This window comes from Phacochoerus africanus, chromosome 15 (genome assembly GCF_016906955.1).
Source record: "Phacochoerus africanus isolate WHEZ1 chromosome 15, ROS_Pafr_v1, whole genome shotgun sequence".
Classification (NCBI taxonomy): domain Eukaryota; kingdom Metazoa; phylum Chordata; class Mammalia; order Artiodactyla; family Suidae; genus Phacochoerus; species Phacochoerus africanus.
Window position 1 is genome coordinate 137,352,772 of NC_062558.1, and position 26,626 is coordinate 137,379,397.

The 26,626-nt window shown below is 49.7% G+C and overlaps 1 protein-coding gene across 1 annotated transcript; it reads right to left on the reverse strand.

Moving 5' to 3' along the window:
* Nucleotides 1-4,544: 4,544 nt before the first annotated feature.
* CLRN3 (clarin 3) lies at nucleotides 4,545-18,529 on the reverse strand. Its single transcript, XM_047762254.1, has 3 exons — nucleotides 18,168-18,529; nucleotides 10,830-11,009; nucleotides 4,545-5,148 (listed from the first exon to the last, which is right to left on the reverse strand). Exons 1-3 carry the CDS (start codon nucleotides 18,394-18,396, stop codon nucleotides 4,868-4,870), a joined length of 690 nt encoding a protein of 229 aa, XP_047618210.1. The 5' UTR covers nucleotides 18,397-18,529; the 3' UTR covers nucleotides 4,545-4,867.
* Between the last annotated feature and the right edge of the window lie 8,097 nt (nucleotides 18,530-26,626).

Consider the following 26,626-nt stretch of genomic DNA (forward strand, 5'->3'; position numbering starts at 1 on the left):
TCCGCCTCTCATCATGATTCATCCTCATGTCCCTGAGAGCCAAGGCTGGTCCTGTGGTCCCATTTCACAGATGATTAGCCCGAAGCCGGCTGAGATTAACGTCCCCACCCCAGGCAGCCTGGCGGCAGAACTTCCCTGCTCGAAGCCACACCAGCTGTCATTTCTATGATCTGTTACTTATTTTTTCATCCTGAGAAAACAGAAGTTCCGAGAGAGTGGTAACTGCCAGCTTCTCGCGGCTTCTGTGGGATGTCACAGCAGTGAACACATGATGAACGGAGCTCCAGCTGTGTCCCTGTGTCCTGGGTGGTGGTGGGCTTTGCGGATGAGGACCGGGTAGGGGGACCAGGCAGCAGATCCCGCTTCAGCTGCTCTGCAGGCGTGAGCCCTTCGCGCCCCTGGCTGGAGGACCTCTGCATCCAAGGCCTTTGGGGTGTAGGGCTCTGGGTGCCCAGGTCAGGAGAGCCCCTTGGGAGCCTGGGTTCTCTCCAAGCTGGACTTGCAGAATCAGAACGTCTCCTGGCTCCTGGTCATCTTGCCCCACACACGCCGGACCTGCGTCCTGGGTGGGCCGGGCTGCAGGAAGATGTCAGGCTGGGCCACTATGGACCGGGTTTTAAGTCTTCACTCCAAGGCTGGTTTCAGCGAAAGAGAAAGACGGACAGACTCTGAGGGGACGGTGTGCAGGCAGAGAGGAGCCTGATCTAGAACTTTGCTTGGTGCCCACCTACGCTTTGCAACACGGCAGGTTCCAAGGTCTTCTAAGAGGTGAATCAGAAGGCAGGAAGCTACAGATAAGGCTGCCTGTATGGCCCAGGTCACTGCCAAGGTCACTGCCAGGGCTTTCCATACTGTATGGCCATGTGGGGCAGCTGCAGGATGGGGCCTTGGACCCAGAGAAGTGGCATACCCGAGGGGATGGCTCTGCCTGCCCTGCCTAGTCCACAGGCTTTGGGGAGATGACCAAATGAAATTGTAATGAGGAGAGCAAAGCCTACCTGACGGCCGCCCCAGCCCCCCGCCCCATGCTTTACCAGCATCAGCTCATCAGAGGATCCCTGCAACTTTGATGTTTGTGGAAAGTACTACTTTCCCTAAAATTATTATCGCAGACTCTATGTCCTTGTAAAATTGAAGAGCGCGATATTTTAATTAATTTATTTATTTTTTCTTTTTTAGCGAGGCACCTGCAGCATATGGAAGTTCCCAGGCTAGGGGTCGAACTGGAGCTGCAGCTGCCAGCCTATGCCACAGCTACAGCAACACGGGATCCGAGCCACATTTGCGGCCTATGCCACAGCTTGCAGCAACTGGATCCTTAACTCACTGAGTGAGGCCAGGGATCAAACCTGCATCCTCACGGATACTAGGCAGGTTCTTAACCTGCTGAGCCACAATAGGAACTCTGCAAAGCACCGTATTTTTATGGTACACCAGCTCATCATAACAGGACCATGGGGGTTAATTGGGTGTCACGTCACGATCCCTGAAACATTCTAATTTTCGTGGAAGTTTGGACCCCTTCCCAACAGTGTCTCAGCTGTTTCCATTACAGCAAATGTAGGAGAAGGCACCTTTATTAAGATGGTTTTGAACAGCAAGTTACTATTCAGAGGTATTTTTGCCCCGAAAAGCCAGTCATTCTCACTGCCCCACAAAAGGCCCATCTCAGGGGCCAGGGCAGCAGGCTGGCTGGCTGGTTCAAAGCTGCCCGTGTTTGCCAAGAGTCAGCAAGTCCTGTTCTTCCTGAAGGTAGAATTGTTCACAAAACTGAAGCAGCCTCAAAGATTGTGAAACCAAACTTATGGTTACCAAAGCGGAAACCTTGGGGGGAAGGATAAAATGGGAGACTGGGTTTGACATATACACGCAAATATACATGGAATATGGGTGAATAGCCAGGATCTACCGTACAGCACAGACAGAGCTATCCACTCAGTGCCCGCAGTGACCTGTGTGGGAAAAGAAGCGGAAAAGGATGGATATATGGACGTGTACAACTGGCTCGTGTGGCTGTACACCTGAAACTAACACGACATCGAAAATCAACTCTACTGCAATAAATTTTTTTTTTTTTGCTTTTTTTTAAGGCCACATGCCCGGCATATGGAAGTTCCCAGGCTATGGGTCGAATCAGAGTTGCAGCTGCCAGTCTACACCACAGCCACAGCAACACAAGATCCAAGCCAAGTCTGCAATCTAGTTCACAGCAACGCCAGATGCTTGACCCACTGAGCGAGGCCAGGGACCAAACCGGAGTCCTCATGGATGCTAGTTGGGTTCATTCCCGCTGCACCACAAAGGGAACGCCCACACTCCAATAAAAGTTAATTTTAAAGGTTTTGAAAAGGATTTCCACTGAACACACGCACACGGCTTCTTTTCGTTCCGCCTCCAGACCTGGCGAGGGAGCCAGTCTCTGCAGCTGGGAAACTGAAACGCAGGTCCTCTTGCCTTGACGCCTGTGTTTTGAACGGCTGCTCAAAGGTCGTTTCCGACAAGGATTAGGATAATTTGTCCCCTGGAGAAACCCAGCTCGGCACCGATTCGGAGATGGGTAAACGTGGTCTCTGCCTCCTCCAGGGTCCTGTGCGCTCATCCGGGACCCGAGGGCCAACCTGCCACCCTCGTGTGTTTCCTCTTTGTTATTTGTCCGCATTATCCAAATCCGATATAAAATTCAAACCTTCAAAGAACATAGGTGCTTTTAGCTTTAGAGAATTTAGAGCATTTTCACTGTGGGTAGTCATATTTTTAATATGTTCAAAGTCTCACAGTAAGCTAATTCATTCGAGTAACTGACTTAGTAGGATTCGGGGGTGGGGACTCAGGGAGAACTGACCTTTTCAAAGAAGGAGGACAATTTTGTGACAAAGTACCCATTTCCCATAGAATTAGTGACTGGTTTTTGAATGTCTGTCTTGACTGTTTGACTGTAATTCCCTTGGGGGCAGGCACCTGGCTTAGCATGGCATGGGCCACCTCGCAGGCATTCAGCGCATGATTCTTGAATAAAAAAATGTTATTTCTAAGGCAGATTGTTAGAAAGTAATAGGTAAGAAGGTGATTCATCTCTGCTAGTTTCATAAGGCTCTGTCCTTCTATCCAAAGAGCTGCTGCTTTGTAAGTTACACGAAGGGAATTCTGCTCCTTGTGGCTCTGGTTCCACCAACACATGAAAGGTGATTATTTCAGAATCCTGTCCATGTTCCAGCCGGCTAACTTGTGGGATATTCAAGCCTGAAAGATTCTCAAAGTGATTTTCCAAGAGAATATCCTACCGGCAAAGTGGCTTGAATCCATCTGATGTCTTTTAAAATATTCCTCATCAGGAGTTCCCACTGTGGTTTAGCGGGTTAAGAACCCAACTAGTATCCATGAGGATGCAGGTTGCATTCCTGGCCTCGCTCCGTGGGTCGAGGATCTGGGGTTGCCACAAGCTGTGGCGTAGGTTGAAGATGTGGCTCAGATCCCGCATTGTTGTGGCTGTAGTGTCGGCTGGCAGCTGGAGCTCCAGTTCGACCCCTAGCCTGGGAACTTCCACTATGTCGCGGGTGCTGCCCTAAAGAGGAAATGAAATAAGTGAAATGAAATAAATACAACAAAATATTCCTCGTGGCCCATTGTGCTCTCATGAGACCACGAACTAGTTTCATCTACCTGTTCTAAGAAGGCAAGCCATCACCTGAACTGAGCACGCGCCCTGACTTTGTGGCCCCTGCAAGCCACAAAGCTCTAAGCCATTTCTTACTCCGCCTCTGGCTGGGCAGGAGTCTGCTGATGGGTGACACACCCCAGGTGTCCCTGTCTACACCTGTCAGTGACACCGCAACATGCCAGCAGAGGGCTGGCTGATGTGGTTTTCAGAGCTCCCTGCAATATTACATTTCCATTTTGACTGAATTCACCACAATCTTTTTAAAGCAAAAAATGCATTTAGCCTTCCCAGCATGAGGCTGCAGGGCTCTAATTTGTATCTTTCCTTGCATCGTCTTACTTCCTCATCTTTTCCTATCAAAAAAGCCCCATCCGGGAACCTCGAAATGAGTGTCAGCACTTCCGCCCACCGTGGGGTTTAGGTTATGTCACTGGCCGAGGGTCCGGAGAACCAGGCGGCCCAGCCCTAAGTCTCTCCCTTTGCTTCCAACACCTGGTCTGGGAAACACCAGCTCTGAGTCCCTCTGGGCCTGGTCTTCTTCATTCACGGAGTGGAATAAAAATGCATGGTCCCGGAGTTCCCGTCATCGTGGCACAGCAGAAACGAATCCACTAGGAACCATGATGTGGCAGGTTCGATCCCTAGCCTCGCTCAGTGGGTTAAGGATCTGGCCTTGCTGTGACCTGTGGTGTAGGTTGCAGACGCGGATCAGATCCTACGTTGTTGTGGCTGTGGCGTAGGCCTGCAGCTGTAGCTCCAATTGGACCCCTCCCCTGGGAACCTCCATGTGCCTCGGGTGCAGCCCTAAAAAAACAAAACAATGCGTGGTCCCTCCTGGGGAGAGCAAGATCACAGGTACCAAAGTGTGCGTGGAGCGACTCAAAGGGACGATGTGTAACACAAGGCTTTATTACTTAAAGAGAGCAAGCGGAGTCAGAGTGTCCACAGGATCACAAATCATGCTGCCGCCTTGAACCCTCCGTGGATGGGGCGCTTCCTCTTTCATCGTCCCCCCCTTGAGAAGTGTCCTTTTCCAAGGATACCTCACTGATGAAGAACATCGCGTCACGAACGACCGCAAGGGTCGCAGAACGACAGTCAGTCGGGGATGCCCTTTCCCTGCTGGAGACCCGGACTCGTGAGCCCCTCCCGGCTCGGGGAGCCGACGTGCCGCAGAATCGCCCCAATGACCAAGTGAGCATCCCGAGCTCAGAACAAGATTCCGTCCCTTGGGGCGTATTCCATGGGCTTCCTCTGCTCCTGCTTCCGCTGGTACCTGGCCTTCTGGTAGAAGATGATGACAACCACGCTGGCCACGTTGAGAAGGATGACGAGCAGCACGAGCCAGAACGAGTACCCGTAGCTGTGGGAGGTTCCCTGGTGAGTGGAGGCGGGGTACGTCGGGTAGAGCTTCTGGGCCAGCTGCTCTGACAGGCGGTTGGACTGTGTGTTCCCCACAAAGAGCAGCAAGGTTAGGAAGATGAAGGCGGCTGAAAGGAAGGTAGGGCTCGTTACGTGACATGCTGATACCTTTTCTAGTCTTATGTTTATTTTTATTCTCTTTAGGGCCGCACCCACTGCAGATGGAGGTTCCCAGGCGAGGGGTCTCAGTGGAGCTGCAGCTGCCGGCCTACACCCCAGCCATAGCAATGCCAGATCCGAGCCTCGTCTTCTGCGACCTATACCACAGCTCACGGGAACACTGGATCTTCAACCCACTGAATGAGGCCAGGGATCGAACCTGCACCTTCATGGTTCCTAGTCAGATTCGTTTCTGCTGCACCACAGCGGGAACTCCCCTTTTTTATTTTTATTTTTTGCCTTTTAGGGCTGCACTTGCGACATATGGAGGTTCCCAGGCTGGGGGTCGAATCGGAGCTGCAGATGCAACCAGCCACAACAACGCCAGATCCAAGCAGCATCTGCAACCTACACCATAGCTCACGGCAACGCTGGATCAATAACCCACTGAGAGTGGCCGTGGATCAAACCCGCGTCCTCGTGAATACCAGTCGGGTTTGTTAGTACCGAGTCATGATGGGTACTCTTTTTTTTTTTTTAATTAATTTTTGTTTTGGGGATCTTTTTTTAAAGTCACTTTTTTTTCTTTCTTTCTTTTTTTTTTTTCTTTAGCAAACATGCACTCCCCAGGCATTCACTGAATATCTCCCCTGGGGTCTACTCTCTCAGGTGCTGGGGAGAAGGTGAAAGGAATGGGAGACACAGGCTGGATCTTAGGCCAAAATGCTAAGGATGGTGCAGGGCCCTTGTGACAAGAGCAAACACTAGGCTGTGATCGTTGTTCTGCCCACTCCCTGGGGCCATGAGCACTTCGGGGGCGCTGAATGAGTCAGCGATTTCATTCATGACTGCACCACGGGGCGGGCAACAGGGAAGCCACCTAGAGAGGCCCAGAGGGTTGGAAAGATGAGGGAGGGCACACAGAAAGGGCTGCCCAGACAGACTGGCCACTGTGGAGGAGCAAGCTCGGGGCATCTGGGGCTGTGCGACATGGCCAGGGACATGGAGGCATCCTGAGGGTCCTGGCGCTGGGCACAGGAGGTGAAAGCTCCCAGCGCCAGCTCGGAGCTGGGGTTCCAGTCTACGCACAAGGGGTACAGCATTTAACCAGGAAGGATCTCTTGACTCCTCCTCTTCCACAGGGGCTGAGCTGGAGACACAACGTGGCTTCCTGGCTGCTTGGGGCTGGCAGGGGGCCGGGGGGAGGGCTTTCTTTGGAAAGGATGAAATATTCTAAAATCCACTGTGGTGATGGCGGCCCAGACCTGGGAACACACTAAAAACCACTGAACTGTACACTTTCAAAGGGCGGCCCGGGTGGTGTGAGAGTCATTCTCCATCAAGCTATTTTGAAAGGATGGGGAGCTCGGTCAGGGTGAGCCTCCCGGACGCAGGAGGCTGCAGGTGTGCCGTCCGGTGGCCTCGGGCAGGCCGCGCTAGCCGGCTGTGCGGTCCCCCCCAGGATGGAGGTCCTTCGGGCCCCACGCTGCGTGACTTGTCTGCTGGCATTCACCCAGGACTAGAAAGACCCTTGGGCGTCAAACGTGTCCTGAATGAACCCTCCCACCCCGGGCGTGGCCTCCAGAGGCCCTAATTACAGGGCTTCTGCGCGAGGAGTTTTCATTCTTGGTCGGTTTTTCATCCTCAACCTAATGGCTTTATTTCTTAATAATAAAAGGAGTAGGTGCCTACAAAGGCCCCCTCCTCTCCGCACTCAGCATCTCACACCCGTTAATTATCCGTGATTACCGCGTGTGAAGTTTCCTATAAAGGCTGAGTCATAAGGGGGCAGGATGGAAACTGGTTCGACAGTTCCTTCTGACACGGATACACAGGGGCTTTGATTTGAATCCGGAGGGGCCTTCAAGGACCCGGCTGCTGACCTGAGCCCCGGGGGAGGGGGCACCTCTCACTGCCTTTTCTCCAGCTTCTGGGAAGAAGAGTTTACAGGACCTAGAGGAAGCTCCAGGTAGAAGGAAGGGCTTGCAGAAACTCTGGACACCAGCTTCCCACCCTGGCCTGTCCCCATCAGCCTCGGGACCTGCCGGCTCACCCTGCACTCACGGGCTCCTGGGGGGGGAATCCCTGTGTTGGAGCAGGCCGTCTGCAGAGCCCTCTCCTGGCTCCTGCTCCATCAACTCTCAGACCCCAGTTCTACCCCCCCAGGCTGGGGTCAAAGGGCACAGCAGCTGGGAAAGTGAGGCTCTTCTTTTTCTCCCCGAAGCAGAAGCCCCTCCAGTCCCCCCAGAAAGAAGCCAGCAAACGCTCTCACTTCTTCTCTGCCGCCCAGGATGGTGTGCCCAGGCCCAGCCCGTCCCTCTGCCTCCAGGCCCCCGAGGTCAGCCTGCCGGGCCCTCCCACAGCAGGGACCCGAGGCAAGGCCACGACAACGGCCTCTTTGTGCACAAAGCCTGCAGGCCGAGCCGCCCCACAGCTGGCTTTTCACTAAATTCTCCAACTGAGCTATGGGCCCCAGTCCGCCCCGTCAGGCCTGGGCTGCGGAGGCTGCGAGGGGCACTCGGGGCAAAGCCAGAGCCTGAACAGGGACTGGCCAGGCCGTCACCTGCCGGTCTGCTCCTCACACATCAAAGTCTCTGATGCGTCTCTGCCCACCTCACAGCCTCCCTGTGTGTCAGAACTTGTCCCCAGCCTGGACAGGAATGTGGCTTGAACTTGCTCCCTGTCAAACAATTCTTTGTTGTTAGAAGTAGGTGGGGACCGGGGGCCCCCTTTTCATGTTTTCCTCCACAAACATGCTCAGGGCCTTGTCCCATGCAAAACCAGCTTTCCTCTCGACTGTGGAGGAAGAGACTGGAAGACAAGGTTCCCTCCTGCTGAGATGAACAGACGGGCCCTGGAGCTCCCATTATGGCTCAGTGGGTTAAGAACCCAACAGTGTCCTCGAGGATGTGGGTTCGATTCCTGGCCTGGCTCAGTGGGTGAAGGATCCGGCATTGCTGCAAGCTGCCGCGTAGGTTGCAGATCCAGCTCAGATATAGTGTTGCTGTGGCTGTGGTGCAACCTGTAGCTGCAGTTCTGATTCAACCCCTAGCCTGGGAACCTCCATATGCCTCAGGTACAGCCTTAAAAAGAAAGAGAGAAAGGAAGAAAGGGAGGGAGGGAGGGAGGAAGGGTGGGCTCCGAACCCTGCCCGCTGTAGACAGAACCCCCTGGGCCTCACGATTCTGTCCCATTGGCCCCACATTGGACCCTCCCCTTGGTACTAGTGCCCAGCGCTCCTCTCAAAACATCCCCCTCAGCCCCAGCTCCCAGTGTCTTCAGCCAAGGGGGGTCAGTCAGTGAACTCAACGCTGCTGGCCATGGAGGTTGCTCCAGAAATGCAGAAGGGCAATTCCAGTGTCAGATTTGGGGGAACAAGAAGTCTTTCCTCTGGGTGTCGCTGCCTCGGTGATGAGCCAAGAAGGGCTGGCAGCCATTTGCCTTTAGGAGGACCAGCCCCGCTGCTTAACCACAGAGCTGAAACCCTGGATCCAGCTATACCTGAAGCTGATGCTTTCCTTCACTTCTTAATCATACAAGCACGATTTTCAATAATCTATTTTTTCACCCTGACAATGAGGGCCCATGAGTCTTGCCATGGGTTTGGTTGACGGAGGTGAGCTACGATCATAAAAAGAGCGTGGGGCAAGGAACTCTGCATTCGGATGAGGGTCTTTGAGTTTGGAACCAAGTTCCTCTCCCCGCCCCCAGTGGGAGGGAAGCAGGGAGAGACACATTCCACAGGACGGCTGTGCCTGGCCCCCAGTAGATTCCCTTTAACTTGCAGATTTGTTTTTATACTGCCGTAATAAAAGCCCAGAAGGGAAGGAAAGGGCTAGTCGTGTGTGGGTGTGGCCACACCAGCCTGAGGTGTGAGTGTGCAGCGTGGCCACATGCAGGTGTGCCGGGGGCAGCCCGATTCCTGCCCTTGTCTGATCAGTGAGTTGCATGGATCTTGCTCCAATCCACGCTGGATGGGGCCTGCCAGCTCACACGTCTCCCGGACTGTTAGCTCGGAAAAGGCCACAGAGGAAATACTTACACCCACGCACCAGCCAGGACTGCAGCCGGCTTCCCTCCCCCAAGAGCCGGTGTTCAGGCCCTCAGCACAGCACTGCTGAGAGCCACAACACGGAGAAGCGGGGGCTCCCAGCCACCTGCCCAGGTGCATGGGGGGTTGACCTCACACGGAAGGACAGGAGGGAGCTGCCCAGGACCCCTCTTCTGAGGCTTCCTGATGCCCTAGTGCCCAGAGCACCTCTCTTCTCCCTGAAAGTCCCTGGCCTGTGTTAAATGCACCACCTGGGAGACCAGTATCCACGAGGATGCGGGTTCAATCCCTGGCCTCGCTCAGTGGGGTAAGGACCTGGTGTTGCCCCACGCTGCGGTGAGGTTGCAGATGGGGCTCCGATCTGTTGCTGTGGCTGTGGCGTGGCCTCAGCTGCAGCCCCAATTTGACCCCTAGCCTGGGAACCTCCATATGCAGCAGGTGCACCACCTGGAGCTTCTATGAGGCTGCCTCCAGAGCCATCACTTTGGTAGGCAATCTGCTTCTGCTCCCATCTCTGGATGAGCTTCTCAAGGTGGAGCAAGGGAGGTGACGGCAGGAGAGACCCAGCTGCCTGGCCTGCTTGCCGAGGCCCTGGCTTGACCACATCCCTGGGCAGAGGCAGAGGCCCCGGAGCCCTCGGGAAGCCAGGAGAGTCCAGAACGCTGTGACTCAAGCTTCCCACTCCCCACCCCAACACTCTTCCCCACAAACAACTGACACAACCTAGCAGCACAGCTCAGTGACACCCAGGGCTCACAGGTCACCCACGACAAGGGCGTGGGCCCAAGATTCTCCAGAATGACATTCTTTGTGGTTCTCTGTGGTACAACCATGTTTAGATTTTAGGCCAAGTTGACTCCTGTTCTGTGGGGGCAAGAAGGGGACTAAATGATTGTGTGTCTGAGTGTGTGTGTGCATCTGTGTCTCTGTGTCTGTGTGTGTGTGAGTGTGTCTGTGTCTGTGTGTGTCTATCTGTGTCTGTCTGTGTGTGTCTGAGTGTGGGTGTGACTGTGTATGCGTGAGTGTGTCTGTGTGTCTGTGCATGTCTCTGTGTGTGTCTGAGTGTGTGTCTGTGTCTGTGTCTGTGACTGTGTACATGAGTGTGTCTGTGTGTGAGTGTGTGAGTGTGTGTCTGAGTGTGTGTGTGAGTGTGTGTATGTCTGTGACTGTGTGTCTGAGTGTGTGAGTGTGTGTGAGTGTGTATGTCTGTGACTGTGTGTGTGTGTGTGTGTGCTCTGCACACCTTGTGGAGCCTGAGTTGGAGGTAAGTACCCCGCAGGGGCCCAGGGAATGTCTTGTTGATTGACGTGCTTTTTGTTTATTTCCTGACGTTGGATTCTCAAAAGCAACCACCGGGTGTGCCGTCTATTTCAACACCTCACCCGCCCTCGTCGCCGGTCCCCACCAGGCATCCAAAGCAGAATTTCACTTCAAAGATGCTTCCTAAGAGTGCAAGTTCACAAAGGTCGACCTCAGCCCCGGCGCAGGCCTCAGCACACACGGTGGCCCCGGATGGATGTCCGGGGGACGCGCGTGGCCCCGTGTGAGAGGCAAAAGCTGGGGGCAGAGGCGAGAGGCGTCTTCTCGGCCGCTACTCACCGCAGAGCCCGCTCCACGTGTACACGCCGCTCGGTCCCAGGAAGGTCTGGTAGGGGTTGCTCACGCTGTTGTAGAGGGTCAGGCCGGCGCTCAGCAGCGACGTGAGCAAGCTGAGGACCAGGAAGACGAGGACCACCGTGTGCAGGGTCTTCTGGGAAGAACTGCTCAATGTCCCTAAAACTGTAAAAAAAACTTGGTCAGTCTGCAGGGCCAAGCGCAATGACCCGCTCCGGACAGGAGGGCCGCTCGCTCCCCACACAGCTGCTCCGGCTCCATGGCCCCTGCTTAGACACTGGCTTAGGAAGCCCAGCCTTGGCGTGCAAGCTGCATGTTTCCTAAGTGTCAAAGCTCTGGACGTGGATACGAACCCGCGTGAAATGAAACACAGAGGCCCTGGGCCCTTCACCATCTGTCCCTGCGTCTGCCGTCCTCCTGTTTCTAAGGGCCTCCGGCCAGCCGCCCTTCCTGCTTCCTTCTCTCCCTCCTCCGTTTATGACTCAAAATGGCCAGACTCTGGAGACGTGCTGTCCCCACGCTCACCTGTAAACCCCGCCGTGCATTTGGAAAGCATCTCCAAGAGCTGCCAGTGTGTTCTGGGCCCTTAGGAGAGCGTCCCTCATTAAACAGTGTTTACTGAGATGCTCTGAGAGTCACAGCGGCACAAGGAAAAAGTCAACCAGGGCAAAGAGTCCAGAGTCCATCGTCCGAGAGCAACAGCATCATTGGGAATTGCACTGTGTCAGAACCAAGATGGGGTGAGTAAGAAAAAGCGAAAGCTTCCTTCTTTTCCTTCCTGTTTCTCGGGCCCCCTGGGGGAAGCGCAGGAGCCTCTCGCATCCTCACCCCAGCGCAGCTTTAAGGAACAGAAACCAGAACAGCCATGAGAGATGTCTCGTTCCAGCTGGGACTGTGTGTCTTAAAGCACCCCAGGAGCTGGAGGGGACCCTAGTGTGCTGCGTGCACAGGGGTTGCCGAGCCTCCTCCTGAAACATGTCCTGGCAGCGCGAAGCCCACTCTTTGCAAAGCGGCCCTTTCCATCGCTGTGTCGCCCTCGTCATTTAAAAGTTCTGCATCCTGCATCTCAAGGCCATTTGCCGCGAATCCAAAGGCTCTTTTTGGAGCTGCGCAGAATCCACACCCTCCTCGCCTGCCTGGCAGCCTTTCCCAGTCTTTAGAGAGGGATAGAACCCCCTGAGTGATTCCAAAGCTTCTACCGGCCCGGCCCTGATTCCACACATACTTAGTCTTTTCCAAGTTGGGCTGGCCAGATGGGCTCGGCCCTCCAGATAAGATCAGACACTGCCTGTGCCTGGTACATCATCTCCCCATCTCTGGACCTCTAAACGTTATTAGCTCAGATGTTTTCTTTTCTTTTTTTTTTTTTTTGTTGGCCGTACCCATGGCATATGGAGGTTCCTGGGCCAGAGATCGAATCCTAGCTGCAGCTGCGACCTATGCGACTATGCCACAGCTTCGGCAGCGCCAGATCCTTAACTCACTTCGCTGAGCCAGGGATCGAACCTGAGTCTCAGCAGCAACACTAGCCGTTGCAGAGACAATGACGGTCCCTTAACTCACTGCCCCACAGTGGGAACTCCAATGATGTTCTTTTTAAATAAGCAGTACTCAGAGTTCCTGTGGTGGAGCAGTGGAAACGAATCTGACTAGGAACCATGAGGTTGCGGGTTCAATCCCTGGCCTCGCTCAGTGGGTTAAGGATCTGGCGTTGCCGTGAGCTGTGGTGTAGGTTGCAGATGCGGCTCAGATCTTGTGTTGCGGTGGCTGTGGTGTCGGCTGGCAGCTGCAGCTCCGATGAGACCCCTAGCCTGGGAACCTCCATATCCCGCAGGTGTGGCCCTAAAAAGGCAAAAAGACAAAAAATAAAAAAACAAAAATAAATAAATAAGCAGTACTCAACGAGGGAGATACATTTCCTGTCATAGGACAGAGCGTGGGCGTGAAAGAGATAAGGCCAGCAAGTCTGCCTGCCTCCAGACCTCCTGGATGCCGGGATCTGGCCGTAAAGACCCTTCTGTGTGGGAGAATTCATGCGGATGGCCATGTCACGTGGCCAAGGCCAAAGCACCCCCAGATAGAGCAGGGGTATATTGCCAGGAGCAGAGGGCTGAGCCGGTGGGAGGCAGGTGGGTGTGGCAGCGAGAGGCTGCTGGAAAAAAGGAGGCAGGAAGGACAGAGGCGGGGGGATGGGGGGGTTAACACATGAGGACCAGCAAGGACAGAAGAGGGGAGCGTTAGCTCAGCAGCACAGAGACCTTGACCTCGCCGCCCTGGCCAGGGAACCCTTGCTCCCGTCAGCAGGTCGAGCCCGGGAGTAAAGATCAATGCACAACGTCCAGTCTGCTGGGACCTAGTGGTGTCCTCCTCAACGGCGCTATTCACGACCCGTGGGCAGGGCTGGGTTCTCTGCACCCTGGTAAGAACTCTAACGAGGCAAACTGCAGAGGAGAACGGGGTCCCACCTGCCACCCCCTGTTCCCTGGGTGGGAATGGGTGTGTCTGATGGGCTGCCTGCCTCCTCCAGGCAGGCCACCTGGGCTGGGCCAGCTCCGAAAGCCCTGACCTCAGCCCGAGGCTCTGGCTTCTTCATCTGGCTCGCCCACCATGGCGATGCTGCAGTTGGGGGCCTGGCCTGGCTGTAATGCGGCACCCCCTTATCTTGCCACCAATGGAAGGTGACACCAGAAGAGGAAAAACAAGAAGCAGGACACACCTGTTCAGAGGGGCAGGGTCAAATGCTGCAGATATTTCCAAACTGAGTCACCACGAGGAAGCACTGTGCGCGTTCGTTGGTCCCGCACTCCCCCTCCCTGCCCCGCCCCTCTCTCTCTGAGCACGAAAGAAGAAATGCCAGCTTTGAATTGGAGGTTTGCTGGGGACTAAATGAACTCGGAGCTTCACCAAGAAGACCTAATGTAGATACTTCACTGGAAAAGAAAAATTTCAGCCTGAGAAACAGGTCATGTGTTCGAAACCCCTGCGGCGCCCTGGGGAAGCTTGCTTATTACCAGTGGTAAATGAGGTTCATTTGGAGGGGGGAGCCTGCCACCTTTTCAGAGTGAATTCGAAGGTGACAATCAGGCTTAGCTTTCTTCCTGATGGTGGGTAAGCCCTGCTAGACCTGAGTCCTCAACAGGGAGTCACCTGGGAGCCTGCTGACTCAGAGTTGTCTATGAATTAAGGTGAGGACGTATCTTCATTTTAACTGCCGCGTTTAAAAATTCAACTTCTGCATTGTGCATTCCCTGCCACACAGGTATGACAGCTGTATCTCCCTCCGCTTCCTGGCTCAGAGCTCAGACAATGAAAGCTGGAAATTCAATGAAAGTTAGCAAGAATGAAAGAACCATCAGCCCCCGTAGCATCTGACAGCTGCGCTCAGCCTACAAAATTAGCAAAATACATTCTGTTCCTCTTTCTCCCTTTGAGGGGCCGAGCATCAGAACCGAGAAAGCCATGGCACAATTGGAATTAATTGTCCAGATTCTGGTCACCCTGGGAAAGAGGCCTCAGCTCCCGCAGCTGGGAGGCCAAACAGTGCTGGGCGGGGGCAGAGTGGGAATGGGGTCGTCCAGACACCCGGGCTTCCTGGGCCTACAGATTTCTGTTCGAGCCCCACTCGCCACCTGCCCTTCTAGTTCTGGTTTTCAGAAAGTCCTCGGAAACTGATGGAGAGCTAGCGGCTTTTTTGCAGGGAGGAACGGCCTCTATCCCCTCCTTAAGCACCTGGTCACCAGGGGCCTGGCCCAGCCGAGCGCCTCAACCCCAGGTCCACAGCACATCCTCAGAAGAGCTCATTATCCAGGCCACAGATAATAGAGGGTGGCCTGGGAGCTCTCCTGGGACCTCCCAGCTGAAAACAGACCAGGGTTCTCAGAGGGAAGGGTGGGGTAAGACCTTCCTCCCTCGGGCTCCCCCCCCAGTGGGACATGTCTCTGGGGGCAAATAAGAGGTCGCTCCTCCCTGGGGAAAAATACGGGCTCTGTGTCGGGAGGGGGTGGGGGCGTAGGAGGAAAAAGAGGCTTTTTGTGACTTCTGGAGACATAAAACTCATTCCTTCTTCAGCTCAATCATTCTTGCCATTAACTGACTTTTGCAGCCAATTCACGTTCCTCTTTCTTGTTGGCTTGAGCCATTAGTGCAACTTTTGAGTTCCCCAAGGACAAAAGGGGTAGGTGGCAAAAAGAGGCTGGCGGGTGGGGGATGGGGAGGCAAGTGTGGGGTGAAACCCCACACACCTCTGCCCTGCAAGTAGCACTGGCTGCTGGATATAACTGAGGGAGGAGGGGTCCTTCTCTAGAGAGACTAGATGGTGAGTCCACCCAGGCAAGAGCTCTGTGCAATTCCGCTCAGGAGTCAAGCCCCCACTCACATACCAGCTGCTTAGGGAGGATTTTCTGAAATGAACTTAAACATCCAGAACTTCTGGAGGAGCAAGGCCATGTGTTTAACAGCGAAGCCAGGGGACTTCTCATCTAGATGTTGGACAAGTTGGGATGCCTCTGGATGAGGCTCGTAGCTCTCCTGGCCGGCCTGAGCTGCCCAAACAATCTAATTACACCCATGCAGCGCTTCCTCATCAGAGCTGACTCATTATCTCGCCCACCCATTGATGTATTGTTGGCTGAGTTATTTTGGCCTCTTGAATTCAGCCATCATCGCTTCACGCTGCTCTTTCATTTCAAAATTTACAGCCCCAGATTGGCACCATGTGATAAATCTGTGCAGAAACAGAGCAGAGCTCTGCAAATATTCATTACCCTTTGGAGAGTTCAGTGTGACCTCATCCTAGCTAAGAAGCGGACATGGTGAACCTGTTGCGTGAAAAGGCAATCTGTCTCCGCAGGGCAGGAAAGCGGCATTTATCCGGATGATTTTATTGTCCTGGTTGGTTGCTGATTGCAAGTAAGCCCGTGTGGTCCTGAGGAAGGAGCAGGAGAGCAGCCCCGAACCACCGCAGGTTGGCAGGCCGCCTCCCCCGAGGCCGCGGCCTTGCACCTGCAGAGGCCCACCTCCATCTACCTCCTGGCTACATGACTCACCCTCTCTGAGAGGACAGTTTGCAAGTGTTTCCAGTTCCACGACTGCTAAAACCATCAGCCCTGAAGACCCCCCCGGGCGCTGAGGGGTCCCCAGCAGCTATCGGCCCCCACAGTCGTGCATCACCTCGGGGACCGGGGGTGGTTGATCCTCATCAGCATCTGAGTGGCTGCAGACAATGGCTCGAAGTCGGCATGTGGCTCTCTGGGGGCGAAGAACACAAGCAGAGAGCCCGGAGTTCCCACTGTGGATCAGCAGGTTAAGAACCCAACACAGTCTCCGTGAGGATGAGAGTTTGATCCCTGCCCTTGCGCAGTGGGTTAAGGATCCGGAGTTGCCACAAGCCGCAGCATAGGTCCACAGCTGCAGCTCAGATCTAGGATGGCTGTGGCTATGGTGTAGGCTGGCAACTACAGCTCCGATTCGACCCCTAGCCTAGGAACTTCCACATGCAGCAGGTGTGGCCATTAAAAAAAAAAAAAAAAAGAGAGAGAGAGCCAGGCAAACGCAAATATCCCACCTCCCTTGTGGGCCCACATTGCCTTGCAGTGTCTGCTGGGCGCTGCCACCTCAGGGCCATCCTTGACCACAGCTATCCCTACTCTCCGAATGCTGCTATGCTCATGTCACTCCCGCGGGGCTCTAGAGCCAGGCGCTGACCCACCCAGGCCTCCTCTGAGCTCCCCCTGATGTAGGGAGTCAGGAATCTCATGGAAGCCATTTATCTCAGATTGGAACCAATGGGCTCCAAATAGACACTGTATGAAAATCGAAAAACACACAGGCTGTTACCTCATGTTTTAAAAATGGTAAGTATGTCTGGAAATTCAGAAGCTAGTTTGGGGTTTGCAAATGCTATTCACTGAACTGAAAATGTGACAGAATCTTTGAAAGTCTTAGTTCCTTGTTGTCCCAAAGTGAATACTCCTCATTTTCCCAAGGAGCTGAGGCTGGTACCAGAGCTGTGTGATGCTGCCAAAACATTGGGGGAGATGGTGCTTTTGCTAAAGTCTAAAAGACAAATTTATAATTTGGAACTATAACTATGTGCCTCTGGATTTAAGGAAATCGCTTGACTAGTAAACGATTCTTAGAGCTAGAACTTAGCACAGAGGTGAATGGTTCAAACTCCCAGCATTAGGCACGGCGTGAAGACCAAACATTACCTTTGGATAAGGCAGAAAAATGACGTATGTTTATAAGTGGCCTGGTAATGACTGCGTAATGCCCAATTAAGCCTGTATAACGAGCCAGCCACAACTCTGTTCAAAGTCCGTTCAAAGCGCTAAGCAGTTTACAAATTTTGTTTCTACGTTTAGAAAACTTCATGGTATCTATTCAAGCTTCAGATGTCAAATAGGCTGCTCAATCCAACTTAGTCTCAATAAAGTTTTGTTTTTCATCCATTTCAAGTGGCGCATTATTGTGTCCAAAGTCAGAAAAGCAATTAGGAATTCCCGTAAAATAGTCAACTGATAGAATTAATGGAAAGTCAGTATCAATTCCAACGGCAATGAGATAGTTTGCATCTAAGAACGCAAATTCAAAACAGTGAGAGAAATGAGTTTGAGACACAGGAAGAAAAAATTACCAGAGTTCCCACTGTGGCTCAGCTCAAACGAATCCAATTGGTATCCATGAGGATGTGGGTTTGATCCCTGGCCTCAATTTGTGGGTCAGGGAAGTGGCCTTGCCATGATCTGTGGTGTAGGTTGCAGACACGGCTCAGATTCCGAGTGGCTGTGGTCTTGGTGGAGGCTGACAGCTGTAGCTCCAATTCGACCCCTAGCCTGGGAACCTCCATATGCCGCGGGTGAGTGCGGGCCTAAAAAACACAAAGAAATCGCCTGTATTTTCCACTTTATTTTTTTCCTCGCATAGACGTCACTGATGAAGTTCTCGACAGAGGCACTTGCTCCAACTAAAATTTCACAGTCAACACCATTAAAAACACCGTCTCTACTGGCTGCAGGCCACCATACTCTGCTCTCCATGTTTAATTTACTATTTAGTTGCCAGCACACTCTGGAGCACTGTTTAAACCTAGCCTCTGCTAGAATGATGTCTTCCGTTACGCTAAGAGACACAGCCGGAACTGAGAAAGCTGGAATCAGGATTCGGTGACTTTTCAGAATTAAAACATGCGTGTCCTAGCCATCGTCCAACTCACTGCTGACAAGGAAATTCCGCTGAATGGCTAACTTGGCCCCAAGAGAAGACACCATCCCCCAGTGCAAGCAAGCAAGCTCGCTGTACCCGCTCAGAAGAGCTGTCATTTACCTTCAAAACTCTTGTCCGATTCTGCAAGTCCATGATTCAGTTCTTGAACACTCTTCCCGCGAAGGAGCCCGTAGGTGATGATCACACTCCCGTTTGAAGAAGAGTCGCGAATGGCAATTGTACTGCGGATCCATTCTTGAGTGGCAAGGATGGATGAAATGACCACGAAGGCCCCCAAGCTGGTGACAAAGCTGGAGAAGAACATCAATGTCTTCTTCACCGTGGGCATGTTCTCTGGAAAGCAAGGGTCCTGGGGTGAAAAAGGAAAGCTCTTTCTACGAGGCGTTCGTACCTACTCATCTGAAGTGCCCTGTGTAGAAATGGCCTCGGATACGTCGCGTCAAATATAAAACCGGGCTCTCGGGAGGATGGGTTAGCCTCACGGACTCTGAACAGGATCATAAAGATTTACAGCGCTGGACTTTGGGCTGGAGGAAGACGTTTCTATGGTGACAGCCAACCAGCAGAAACAAGGGCTGGACATGCTCTTTGGGAGACTTCCTCAATCACACAATTAATTTGTAACTCCTTTTCGTGGGCCTCGGAAGCAAGGTCGGCCCGACATTTCAGGACAGGCCTGGAATTCCTTCTAAATAATGATGGAAACAAAAGGCCTTTCCTGCCCTCCCCCCCCTCCCCAATATTACTGATTCTAGCAGCCAACAAAGACTCCCAACTGCCAAGGGTTAACGACTGGCCCCTACCAATGGTTCCCAAAGGAAATCCTAAGGGGATGAAGCCTTAGTAAGAAGGGTACTGGGGAGTAGAGCAAGTTGACACTTTTGTTTTTGGACCTTGTTAAAGAAGTGCGGCTTTCCAGTTGGAGCGTACCTGTGCGTTATTTAAATAACTGGATACGTTTCATCTTTCTTTCGCTTCAGTTCTCTGAATGGAAGGGGTTCTGAATGTTCCTGCCTTCTAGCCATTCTCTGTTGAGCAGCAAATAGTTTGTCAAACATCATTGCTGGCTCTCAGGGAAACCCCTTCAATGGGAAGAAGTTCATTTCTCAAGATAACAAATAAAGTTCACACCATATGCTGTACACGTCTTTTTATTATATTCCTTATCTGGCTATAAAGTAATATTGTGCGTGTGCCTTTCTCATCCTGAACTTCAATGGCACCTAACTTGTTTCTGGAATGACTTCACAGTGTCTGTCCTTCCCACTAGAATTAAGTGGACTAGGGAGGCGTCCAGGAGGTTGGCATGTTTGTTTTGGTCACCACTGGATGCCAGGGTCTGTCAAAGAGCCTGGCACTGCACACACTCAGCAAATACTTGTTGCATGAGTTATTGGACATACATGCACAAATCCTCTACTGCCGTGAACAGTTAAGTTGCTTAAATCTTTATGATTGGAAAAAAGGACACTGCCTGAACAAATTTCTGTATAAACATTCATCCATATCTCTGAGTATTTCCTTGCTTAGATTTCAGGATGTGGGTCAAAGTATGTGAACTTCCTGAAGCTGTTCTATACATTGCTCGGTTGCTTATTAGAAATATATATATATATATATATTTTTTTTTTTTTACCAATGTAACCACCCACCCTTCACACTGTGAATGGACATCTTTATCTTTACTACGTTGGATATTACGGGGGAAAACTAATTCTTTTTCTACTTAAGTCTATTCATTTTGACTACTTTTTAAGGAGTGGGACAGAATTTCAGCCGTTATTTCCCTCTAGTCCATCTTCCTGTCTGAAAATAAGACTTTATCATGGTACAGCTCACTATATCCTGTGTCATTATAGATGCTCCTTAGAAAATATATCAAGTGGAACTCAGAGGAATAAGGAAGAAAGCAAATATAATTTTAAAAATTCATGTGAGAAGAAGTAATTCTCTTCATACTCGGGAGAAGTCTTTTATACCCATATCTTTATGCCTATACACGTTTATAATGAAATCCTGTTCCATTTCATAATCTGGGAGTAAAAATCGCAGCAGTTTGTCATGGGTCTCTCTTTCACGTCAGTACATTGGATTTACCCCTGTGCAAAGGAACCAGAATGTATTGATACAGGTCCCTTTTGGTGAACATTTTAGTTGTCTTCGGCTTTTCACTCTTGCACCCATGATCTGATGGTGCTCCTTCCATGTTCAATCTTGTTCATCTTTTCAGGTGCTTCTTTGGGATAAATTCTTAGAAGCAGTCTTTTGAGTCAGCAAATAAGTGCACACCAGTCAAAAGTTCGGGCCAATTTCAAGTCCTACCAACAGCACTGTGCAGAGTCTTCTTTTTCCCACACTTTCTTCCCCACATAGCACTGCTAATGCTTTAGATCTTTCACAAGCCGAGGGGAGAAATAGCTTGCTAATATTACTGATTAAATGTTAGAGACGGTTAGCTTATGTTAATATGGTTATTAGCCGCTGGTATTTTAATTTTCACAAGTTTTTTGTTCACAGTGGTGGTTCATTTATTACAGAAGGGTGCTTTTTTTTCCCCTTTATTTTGCCTTTACCTCACCACAACAGCCACCCAAGCCACACGAGCGACAAGACCAGATCCCTAACCCACTGAGCCCCCAGGGAACTCCAACATGATTATTTAAAATATTACTCTCTCTAAAAAATGTTTGATGGAAGTATAGTTAATTGATGACCACAGTCTCTTTGGTGGATACCTCTTTGTTTCCATGAAAATTTATGTGCTGGCGTTGGAAAAAATAAATATGCCGGGACCCAGTTTCTTGGTCCTAAGTTCTCAATCTCCAGGCCCCGGTCCCAACCCTGACCCTGGGCCGAGAAATTTGCACCGGGAGGATTGGGATTAGGCCCTGCATCAGGAGGTCAGGCAACCCACCAATCTTAGTGCATCTGTTAGAGGTGTTCTTTTTATGTGCATTTTTTTTTTTTGTACAGTGAGGATATTAACCTTTGTCAACTCTATATGCTGAATATATATATGTACATATTTACACACACTTTTTTGTTGTTTGCAACTCCTCCGGGATGGGCTGGGACAGACAGAGCTGGGTTTGGGGACAAAAGGTAAGTGATTGTCAGAGGCTGTGGTGTCAAGGCTGCTGCAAATGGAACACAGTCTGGAACACAAAGCCTTTGTAGGCTGGAGGAGAGCAAGACCAAAATCTGGGATGCGGGTCCCACCAGCAGCTGGGAGGAGGCTCTGGCTCAGGACATCCTGCAACTGGGTCTCTCCACTCGACTGCTGCAACGTTTGATGTATGTGAATTCCTGTCTCTAACGCCTTAATACTGTTCCCGTACGAATCCCTTTACCAGTCAGTGGGCTCTGGTACTATCTACATGAGCCTGGTTGTAATGAAATCACAAAGGGTGTACCAATAGGAAAATAAATATGCAATTCATATATGAAATTTAAAAATGGCCATCTTTGTACCATCTGCCACCTACACGCAGCTCTGCCCTCCCCCACATGCATCACAACTAATGGATTCTTACTTTGGAAAGTGCTAGTCTAGCTGACATGAAGAATTCAGGAAGCACTGGGACAAGCTGTTATCTTTCTTGCTTTTTAACTACAATTTGAGGCTGCTGATTTTTCCTTCTGTTTATCGTGTGGGTTGTTAAGCATTCGTATTTTTTAAAATCACAAATATGCCGCTTACAACACCTAGAGCTCTAGAGTATATAATAGGATTTATTGTACTATTTTTAATTGATTCACCTACATTTTCACTTTTGTTATAAGGTGTACGTAGTTTTGTGTACTTTGGGGACTTTTAAATAGAAAAACTGCCTGGATAGGATCTTAACTTTCCGTTAAAGAGGCATTTCTTAACATTGTGCTGCTTCAGGAAATGAAATATTTAAAAACTAAATTCATATCCTGCTTTAATGACTGATAAGAAATAGTTATTTATCTCCTATTTACCAAGAGAGTTTCCTTGGTATCTCAATGCTGTATTATAGTCTCTTACCAACATTTTCCTCAATTCTCGAGGCAAATGGAAGGTATTTACAAGGCAGAAACTAGGGGGAACTGAATCAATCCATGGGCGGCAATGTTCTATGGGTTACAGACACTAATTTCACAGTGAGGAATAAAGACATTAAATCATTTCATTCTGCCAGAAATCTGTTGAAGGTCTTACAGTTTCTCAAAGAAGTGGAAAAAAATATATGCTTTTGCCAAATCCCGAGCCTTTCTGAGAGACTTTGTCATTTTCGAGTGAGGAAGAGAAGGGAATTCTATGCCTCGCTTGAAGCAGGTCATGGAAGGTGCCGAGTTGTTTTAGTATGTGCCCTTCCAGGGGCATTGACTCTAACTTCCAGACATCGGTACTTAAGGGACTGAATCAAGCTTTCTTGAACCATTTAAGAAGAGAAGAAATTAACGCTGTTTGTCCCTTTAAGTGGGAAGATCATCTGCTCTCACACCCGCAAACATGAAACCTTATCTCCAAAGACCCACACACACACACACACACACACACACACACACACACATACTGCTCATCTCTTAAAACAAAAACAAAAACAAAAACAACTTGGACCTGGCGACCAAGAATTCAGTATTGACACGTACTCTCACGTATGAATGACGCACGAACAAGGGTAGTCCTCATAGCTTCTTCTTCTTTATTTATTTATAAATTTCTTTTTATTATAATCGATTGACAATGCTCTGTCAATTTCTGCCATATAGCAGAGTGACCCGGTCATATACATTCCTTTCTCACGTTATCCTCCATCGTGTTCCATCACAAGTGACCAGATACAGCTCCCTGTGCTAGACAGCAGGATCTCATTGCCTGTCACTCCAAATGCAACAGTTTGCACCTACTAACCCCAAACTCCCAGTCCACCCCACATCCTCTCCTCCCCCTTGGCAACCACAAGTCTGCTCTCCACGTCCATGAGTTGTTTTTTTTTTTTTTTCTGTAGATAGGTTCATTTGCGCCATATATTAGATTCCAGAGATAAGTGAGATCATATGGTATTTGTCTTTCTCTTTCTGACTTGCTTCACTTAGTATAAGAGTCTCCAGTTCCATCCATGTTGCTGCAAGTGGCTGCATGGTTTTTTGTTTTTTTTTTTTGTTTTTTTTTTGTATTAGAAACCAGTTGGGAATGACCCATGTGGCCTACAACAGAAGCAGAGTTGAACATATTTTGGTACAAACCGCACATGACTCCAGTGAATGAAGCAGGTCTATAAGTACTAGTATGGGAAACGCCCATATGGTGCAATTCAGGTAACAGAAAATTCCTGTCTATGTATGTCTACACATGCCTAATATTCCTCTGGAAGACTAGAGAAGAAACTGGTAAGTAACTTTGTCTCAAAAAAGACAAATTGGTTGTTTGAGGAACAAGGAAGCAAGGAGACAGGTTTTCATTTTTTCACTTTTTGAAGCTTTTTCATTTTGAGCCATGTATATTTTCCCTATTTTCTTTTTCTCCTTCTTCTTCTTCTCCTTTTTTTTTTTTTTTTTTTGCTTTTTTAGGGCCACTTCTGAAGCATATGAAAGTTCCCAGGCTAGGGGTCGAATAAGAGCTATACCTCGCTGCCTACACCACTGCCACAGCAATGCCAGATCTGAACCGCATCTGCAACCTACGCTGCAGCTCATGGCAATGCTGGATCCTTAAGCCACTGAGCAAGGCCAGGGATTGAACCTGCATCCTCATGGATACTAGTCGGATTTGTTACTGCTGAGCCACAATGGGAACTCCCCCGATTTTTTTTTTTAAGTATAAAGTTAAATGTTACTGAAATAACATAACCACATAACTTTCTTAAACTCATGGCGGTTCTGAACAGCACATAACATAAAACTTGAATTGCTCACATATATGTTATATATAAGTACTATGTATAGGTGTTCCCTTCGTGGCTCAGAGGTTAAGGAACCTGACTAGGATCCATGAGGATGCAGGTTCAATCCCTGACCTCGCTCAGCGGTTTAAGGATCCAGTGTTGCCGTGAGCTGTGGTGTAGGTCACAAACACGGCTCGGATCCCACGTTGCCATGGCTGTGGTATAGGCCGGCAGCTGTAGCTCCAACTCACCTCCTAGCCTGGGAACGTCCATATGCCGCAGGTGCAGCCTTAAAAAGCAAAATTTAAAAAAATTATGTATATATATAATAAGTACTGGTTTGTTCAAAAATCATTCACTCTGTACCACTTCAGGTGCTTGATAGGTCCTAAGGATGTAAAAATGACTTCGACTTGGCCCTGGAGGAAGGATCTATATGGATATTTACAAAACAACGCAATAAATATTTAGAGTAAAGGTGGGAAGCCCAGTTACAGCCGTGACAAAGCAATGGATGTCTAACTTATTCTCCTGCCACAGGACATGTATAAAATGGGAAAGCCGAATGCGGTAAAGTCTTTTGGTATTTTTAAAATTTGTTTTGTCTTGTTTTGGTCAGTGGAAGGTTACAGTCCTAGAGAGAAAAGAAACCTATGAGATGATTAGAACATGAGCCCCCGCATTCTGTCCCAAGAAGCTTTCTACACTACAGCAGAGAGAAATAAAGCCCAAACAGAGAAAGCAGTTTTGCCTGTTTCTGAGTGGAGGGATAGAAGTTGAAGTGTGTGGCCACTGAGGACGCTGGAATGTGTGAGGCAGAGACCCAAGGCAGAATAAATCTGTGCAGAAAAGAAGCCGGAGAAGTCACTTAAGAGTCTCTGAAGTGTTCCACTTGGCACTAACGTGCACATTATCAGGATGAAACTTCACTGAAGCTGGTCACAGAACTGGAGCTACTCTAGCCCCAGAGGAAGGGTGTCTACAGACATATCCTAACAAAAGCTACATCCAATCTAAATTCTCAAGACGGTTACATCCAGCCAACAAACAAAATTAGACACGCAATGAAGCAGGAAAATAATCAGGACCAAAAAAAAAAAAAATCAATAGACACACGTTCAAAGATGACACAGATATTAAAGTTAGCTAGGAATCCAGAAGTCCTATTATGAATATATTCAAGGATTTAAAGGAAAAGCTGAATACAATGAACAAATACATGGATAACTTTGGCAGAGAAATAAGAATTTTTTTTTAAGAAAACCAAAGGAAAATTCTATGACCTAAAAAATACACTTTCTGAAATGAAAATTTCATGGGATGCACTTAACCCATTAAGAACTTAGAAGAAAAGCTCATCAGGTTTAACTCTGTAGCAATAAAAACCAGGTAAACTGAAATACAGAAAAGAAAAGTGGCTTAAAAGTTTAAAGCGCTTCAGTGGCTTATGGGGCCATATTAGGAGCTATCATGTACATGCAAATGAAATCCCAGAAATGAGAGCAAGCAGAAAATACTTTTGAAGAAACAATGGCTGAAAATTGTCCAAATTTGATGAGAAGTATGAATTGATACTGTCAGCTCTATGATGTACACATAAACTGAAAAGCACAACTAATGCCAAGTGTGATAGAGACAAAAACTGCACTAGGACATATTTTAATCAAATTTCCAAAAAAAAAAAAATGATAGAGAAAAAGTCTTTAAAGCAATGAGAGATAAAAGATCTATTACCTAAAATACTGACACAGGTAATATAGCATGAAACTCCCAGAGGTGTTGCTGTGCGAAAGAAGCTGGAAATAAAAGATACTCAGTGTATCTAACGATGTAGGTCAGGTGAAGGTATCCACAGTCCCAGACAACCGAACATGAGCTTCTCAGAAGGGGAGTGGGGGATCTTCCGGAAAAGGAGGGAGAGAATTTTCTCAGGTGATGCAAGTGCTCAGTGTCTTGAGAGATGCCTCTGTCTTTCTTCATTAAACCGTACACTTAGAATCTCTGTGATGCATGACCTAGAATTCACCAATGAGCAGCAGTCCCGGGGACAAAACGGTTTAAGGACTCCGAGTACCTGAAGGACAGAACAACTTCCTGTTCTTCTGGGATAGCAGAGGAGTCTTCCAGCAAGGGGCCTGTCTTCACGATTTTACTCGCGAGTAATTGTTAATACTTGGGCATAACTTGGGGAAAGAGGCAGGAAAAGGATAGATGGCTAATGTAAAAATGGAACGTTCTAGATCCGTTAGAGTTACTCATTTGGGCACAGTCTGGAGAGTGGAATAGCTATGCTGAGTTTTCTCTATGTGGGGACAGTTCCTGAAATCAATCTTGCCCTGCTTTAACAAGACCTTTTTTTTTTTTTTTTGGTCTTTTTAGGCCCATGCCCATGGCATATGGAAGCTCCCAGGCTAGGGGTTGAATCAGAGCTGCAGCTGCCAGCCTACACCACAGCCACAGCAATGCCAGATCCAAGCCGCGTCTGTGACCTACACCACAGGTCACGGCAACACCGGATCCTTAACCCACTGAGCGAGGCCAGGGATCGACCCGCAACCTCATGGTTCCCAGTCTGGTTTGTTACTGCAGAGGCACGACGGGAACTCCAAGACCTTCTGACTTTATCTCTTAAAGCTGAGTTCGTTTACATTAATATTTCTGGACAGCATATAAAAGCAAACTCTGATTAGCTCTCTGCATACC

Bases quoted from the DNA above. Each gene is read 5' to 3' on its own strand.
- CLRN3 (XM_047762254.1), bottom strand. From the start codon at position 18,396: ATGCCCACGGTGAAGAAGACATTGATGTTCTTCTCCAGCTTTGTCACC. The intron at 11,010-18,167 runs GTAAATGACAGC...TTTTTTTTACAG, and splicing joins ATCGGACAAGAGTTTTGAAG to TTTTAGGGACATTGAGCAGT. The intron at 5,149-10,829 runs GTGAGTAGCGGC...CCTTCCTTTCAG, and splicing joins CACGTGGAGCGGGCTCTGCG to CCGCCTTCATCTTCCTAACC.